The sequence below is a fragment of the Centruroides sculpturatus genome, unplaced genomic scaffold (assembly GCF_000671375.1).
Source record: "Centruroides sculpturatus isolate CEXI.00-Female unplaced genomic scaffold, Cexi_2.0 scaffold174, whole genome shotgun sequence".
Lineage (NCBI taxonomy): Eukaryota > Metazoa > Arthropoda > Arachnida > Scorpiones > Buthidae > Centruroides > Centruroides sculpturatus.
The window spans coordinates 895,539-902,271 of NW_019384420.1; the positions used below are offsets into that span (position 1 = coordinate 895,539).

Sequence of the window (6,733 nt, forward strand, 5' to 3'; positions counted from 1 at the left end):
GGAGACTCCGGGATTCAGTGAGTTAACTCTGGGCTCTGGGGTTAATTAATATTTCTCTGGGTTGTGCAAGTTGAAATGAATATGTACAAAAATTATATGCAAACTGTTGTGTATATTTCTTCCATGTACCAAATTACTATATAATAAAAAAACTGTATATGTATGCATATGGTTTTTTTTTTGGTTTCTTAAATCATCATCTCTGGGCGAGACTAAGTTATGAGGTGGCAACCCTAATAATGAGTGTTGGTAAACTCCTAAACCTCTCCCATTCGACAAGGAAGTTGTTGTCGACTTTCACTCCTTCTGATGATTTCTTGCATTGTTTCAATTGAAATCACCTTTCTGTTATTTTAGAAGCCATGATTTGCACAACACTTGAATAAATGTAAATACCCTGCACTGAGGTGATGTACGTAATAAACAAGGGAGCAAGCCGAATCCCAGCGGGAGCTCTGTACTTCAGATATACTAATAATATATTCTAATAACACTAATATATTATAAAAATAGCAGATTGTCATTGGCAACAGCAACAGAGTGAAAATATCATTCGTACTTGTTCGCAGAAAGTTTGTTGTTTGCCTCACGTAACTGCCGAACGGAAAGTCCGTTGTCCGCAGCCAGTCCATTGCTCGAGTCATGTAACGGCAACAGAAAGTTCATTGTTCGCAGCGTCCATTATTCAAGGCATATGTTATACGAGGCACCACTGTATAAGTAAGTGCCAGTTATTTTGATAACATGTAAATAACAGAAAATACATCTATTTTTATATAAAAACAAAAATTGANTAAAATAATTGCTGCTAACTACAAATACAAATAAATTATTATTTAAATTATATAATAATTGTTTTATTTGATAAATAAGTTTAAAACATTCAAACTCACAATTGATAATATTGTAATTTAAAAAAATTTATTTAAAGGACACTAGCCTCATTTACTATAAATTTTAATTTTCTCAATCATCTTAAATTTATAAAAAAAAACTGTTCTATTCCATTCAAACTTATATTCTATGCTGATGATGGCTGAAAATTAGATTGAAAACACTACATATTTTTATTGGTAATTTTAAATATAGTAATGTTTCTCTCTGTTAAATATAATAGTGTCAAAATTTATAATTTTGTCTTTGATCATCCTTTAAATAAAAAGAAAAATCCCATATATTTGAATGTACAGGCAGTTCTCAAGTTAAAGACAGACTTATGAATGAAACTTGTTTGTAAGTTGAAAATATAGGTAAGTTTGAATATTGGGCTGCAATTTGAAAAACTCGTAGACTTATAAATTCCCACTGTCTGTCTTTTCTTAATCTTGAGAACAGTGTTAGATAAATGAATGTTGAGACTAGATGTGGAAAGTATCAGGGTAGAAGGCCCCGATTACCTATATACGAACTTCTGGTATAGATTGGAAGTCATGTGATTTCAATTCAAAAATTTTCTCTGGAAAGGAGTTACATAGCTGACTAGCATGACTCTGTTGTTATCTGGAAAAGTATGATGTACAGGGACAAGACACTACTAATTTGAGATCCAAGTCATATATTTTAAATTAAATAAATTAAAATTGCAACTTGGCATTGTGACGACATCACAATAATTTCTGCTCATTTATATCTATTTACAGTTAATGAAATGTAAACCACTTCCAAATATACTAAAACATTTTAAACACAATGTGGAATTAACAGCACAGTGATCCATGACAAACTGAACAGAACTTAATTCAAAGAACCACGGTAGTGATGGAATATTTACAAGTGTTACAAAGTAGTTGCACAGTTCATTTTTGCAAACCATTGTATTTAATTAAAATTTTTAAAATTATACGCTTTTACAGCAGCTCATTCTTACATTCCTCAAAAGTGAAATTCTAACAAAGGATGTGCATAGCCAGAACTAGTAGAGATAACTGAGAAATGCAAATGATTAAGTTTGAATATGCATTGGGTCATGTGGTATCCAGGTTTGGGCTATAAAGACCAACAGAATTTATTTTAATCAATCACAATGTGAAATTTAAAGTTTTGAAACAGTTTAGTTTGAAATTCAAGTTTGAAATATTTACAGTTGAAATTCTCCAGCAATAAAAGTCTTAGTTAAAATGTATACTTTCAACTTGCATACAGTATAAATTAGTGGAAAATTCAACAAAATTCATTAGAAATAATTTGACAGATCAGAAATAAAATACAAGCTTGAAATACTGTAAATAAATGGAAAAAAAAATTAAAACACATTTACCCTTCAGTGGGCTTAACTTTTAGAGTTTCATGAGAAAGCATATTGTGGCTGTTACACCACAAATATTAGAGGATATGAAGTAGGCTAATATTATGTAACTGTTTTTTAAAATATGAATAAAATAAAAGAGAGAATTAATATCAAAGCTTTTTAATGAATAAATGCAATTATAATGCATCTAAATATATAAAAATAGGTCACTTCACTTCCATATATTGCTCACCTTCACAATTGGCATATATAGTGATCATAAGATTGTGTTTATTGCAGACATTTTTACCACATTGTTGACTAATCAATTTTGTTCTATTATTCTTGTCTTCTACAAAGAAGTCATCTATGTAATCAGCTGATTATTTGGAGTCACTGTCCTGATTATCTTCTAAAATCTCCCACTCTTCTGACTCAGTTTCAGTGTTCTCTTTTTTCCTATCAATTTTCTCATAGCTTGTACTAAAGTTTCATTCAACTACTTCTGGATCAATGCTGTATAAAAGCTAGAAACATCCCAAAAATCTAAGCTTTCCAAAAGTTTTTCAGTATATTTTCAAAGTAATAGAAGCTTATGAATTTATTGAAACCTAAGACATTATTAAATAAAGATATTTATGCAACAGATATGCAAAAAATAAGCTTCTCTTTCAAAAACATTTCAAATAAATAAAAATTAAATGCAAATTATATTTACATCACAAGGTGCATAGCAGCAAATACACCGTAGAACAATATCACCTATTTCAAATCTCAAAAATTACCAAATGGTCAGGAACACAATAACCATTTACCACATAGGTGATGACATATATTATAAATAGGAATACTGAGTCCACTTTCGCACCACTTATGTACATATCTTAAACAAGACATTATCAAAGTTATGCTGAAATTTGCTATGGGTTACCCCCTGAAAGATTAAAATTAGTAATTAAAAAACAACAATACCAAAATTAGGCAATAATACCAAATTATGCAATTTTATGTACTTTGAAAGTGGTTTAACAACTGCTTATCTTATATTTGATACTTCTATGTTACACCCATCATGCTACCTAGCCAAATAAAAATTCAGTTTAAAAAAAAAATATGAATCCCAATTATCAGTTACCTAAGCTAGCTTAAAAATGTAATATCAATGTGATAATCACCTTTGCTACATTCTTTACAGATTAATTTCTAACAAGATCTCTAAGAAAAAGAACTTTAGAACACAAAAAAGTTATACAATAATGAAAACATAATATAATCTTTCTTTAAATTACTCATTGACAATAACTGCAATAGGGCTCAGACAATACAAAAATATTGCATTCATCATATAATATTTATTCTTGACAGAATCCACTTTAAATTAAATTATACAATTTCTGTACAGCTGCAGTACCCCAATATAAAGTCTTCCATCTTTTTAGATATATGCAATTTCTATAAACTTTAGATAATTTGATTTTGTAAACAAACTGAATTATCTTTAAACTTTCAACTGGATTCTGTTAACAAAATAATTATTACATCTTAAATTCCAGCAAAATTTATTGATAATATAGATTAATGTTTTTAGATATGATAAATGTTCATTTTCAGGTCTTTACAGAACACATTATAGAACCTAAAGTCCTCAAATGTCCATTATCAAATCTTCAGATACTAGAATTTGATTTATAATGACCCAAAGGACGTAGAATGCATCAAAAAATATTAGTGTATAAATTTTGCTGAATTTTAAATTAATAAGATGTTAACAAATAAACAAATAATACAACTTTTAAATAAAATCATTTAATTATATTTTAAAAAGCTTATTATATAATCTTTTTTATAACATATTGTTTAAAAGAATTTAAATATGTTATATTATGCTACATTTTTTATGAAATTCTTCTTTCATTCTATTTAAAGGTTATTGAAATGCTTATAATCTACAGTATATAAAAACATTTTCTTTCCAAAATGCTTTTAAATCACAGTATTACTGAATGCCTGAATAATATATTAAATCAATTTATTTAACACAAATAAGATTCATTATCTAGTAATTATTACAAATAGGTTTGCTTGAAGGATGACAAAATACTTGCTAATTTTTCTTTTCAGTGCAAACAAGTTTGGAGATTTCCTAACCAACAATAAATTTAATGAGGATGTTTTTTTACCATTAAACTTAATTCCAGAAAATTCTATTTAATAATAATTATTATTTTTGACAATATTTGTTTCTTTTCTTAATCATATACTAAAACTGTGATATTTTATAGATTTTTAGTAAATGCATCTAATTTGTTTTATATTTTCTATTTATTTTTTCTATAAATCATTTAACATTTTGCATCAGCTAATAATCTAATATTATCTAATCTAAAGAATCACAAAGCTGATATTTGTAAAAAAATAAATGGTTTCTTACTAGTATTCAATTATTTATTCTTTAGATTAGATTATTGATAATATATTATTTTAATAACGAGATTAAATTCGATATAATATTCACTATATTTATGGTTGTGCTAAACTGTACAACTGACTTATATACTTATATAATTGATTTTGTAGAACTGACCATTACATATTATTTAAAATTTGTTTAATAATCAATTTTAAAAATTATTTTATTAATATTAGCATGAACATAAAATAAAAGTGACTTAATCATCATATGTTTTATTAAAAACATTACATTAATTGAAGCAGATTTCATTTTTCTTACTCAATAATCTTTTTCATGTAGCTTTATCATAGTCTTTCATTTTACTTCTTATCCAATAATGAAATTATGGTAGATATAAAAAATAGTATTCAGCTTATAACAGTCATGGAATCAGAGATATTAATTCTATGATTTATTGACTTCATCAGGAAAAGTTTCTGATGAAATCTTTTAGATGATGAAATTTTTAAAGAAAAATTTATTGTGTTTAATAATAAAAATTTCTAAAATATATATTTTTTAGTGAAGTTAAAATTTAATTTAATGTACAATAACAGGTTATCTGTGTTTCTATATACTGGTTATATGAGGTTATATGAGGTTACATGAGGTTACATGATGAGACAAATACATGCATAATTATAAAATTTATTACTACTCTCTGCACATTTTCTCAAATGACATGTAGTATATCTAGTATTATTAAAAATAATATCTGTCAGCATAAATAAGCTAAAAATGTAATGTAGAATAATAAGATAATTTTACAGAATAATAATTTTATAGAAATTTTTAAAATATAATAAATACATTAGGACATTAATTTATAAATGTTTTGTTTTACTACATTAATCATTTTTTTTATATTTTTACATAAAATATTATAATTAAATAAAAGAATGAGTAATTCATCAATAAACAGTTTGATTTTTTTTCATTCTATTCTAACTTTTAAGATAAATAGACTATTTATCTATTTATTACACTAATTATTAGTAATAATGATATGGCAGGAGATTTCTACTCCCGTACAATAAATATAGCTTTGCTAAAATATAAAAATAACAACAACAAACAGGTAAACACAAAACAATATATAAATATCACAAAAATAACATTGATGAAGATTAAAAAATATGTAAGCATTCAAAAAACAAATAAACAGATAAAAAAAAATTTAAAATTTTATTAATTAATTTAAATCAAATAAAACAACAACTTTAAAATCATCTTTCTATAACTGATAAACAGTATAACCTAAATTATTACTAATATTGACTGTTAAGTGTAAATTTATTATATACATGCATACATTTTTATGTTTTTGTATATTTGATTTTTATGTGTAAATCATACGGCTTTAATGTAATGTAACACTATGATAATTTAATACAATTTTAGCAACAAAATCAATAAAAACATGTCTGAGATTATAAATTTTTTATCTAATTCTTCAGGCTATTTTCTATTTATCTATGTTCTGTATCTGTGCATCTGCGCTCTGTATCTATGTATAAAATATCTAAAAGTAAGATGTATTTAATTCTTACCTGCTGCTTAATTATCTTCTTGACAAGTGAAGTAGCCGGTTCCAATAAAAGAGGATCGGAAACGGGACGTATTCTTTCAGGTTTTCCAGAATAAATAATCGAAAAAATTAAATTTGTAACGAAATCCAATATAATTCTACCCGCTTTCAATACATAATACTTAGCAGACATGATTTCCTGTAACATAAGGAAGATTAAGTTCATTCACCTAAATAACTTCCAAGACATATTCTAGACGAATTTTAATATATTAAATTTTAAACTTAGACGAAAAAACAGTAATAAGATCTCACCGATAAATCTAATCTGTGTTTATTTGATAAAGAGCAAAGTCTAGCAGACGACAGACGCCTGTCATAAGATTTTGACTACAAATCGCCCTCTACGATTAAATGATGTTTTTTTTTTTATAAGGAAAATAAAAGCTAAATATAAATTTTCCATTATTGTAATTATATATCTGAGTATTTGAAATTGAGGAAAATGAAAATTTATAATTATGTT

The 6,733-nt window shown here is 25.9% G+C and overlaps 1 protein-coding gene across 1 annotated transcript in view; it reads right to left on the bottom strand.

The window, feature by feature from the left end:
• Positions 1-6,516, bottom strand: part of LOC111619400 (fatty-acid amide hydrolase 2-like) — a 42,223-nt gene extending 35,707 nt beyond the window's left edge. The window contains exon 1 of the mRNA XM_023361104.1: positions 6,230-6,516. Coding sequence (XP_023216872.1) covers positions 6,230-6,433 — 204 coding nt within the window. The 5' untranslated portion in view covers positions 6,434-6,516. The remainder of the gene's footprint in view (positions 1-6,229) is intronic.
• Between the last annotated feature and the right edge of the window lie 217 nt (positions 6,517-6,733).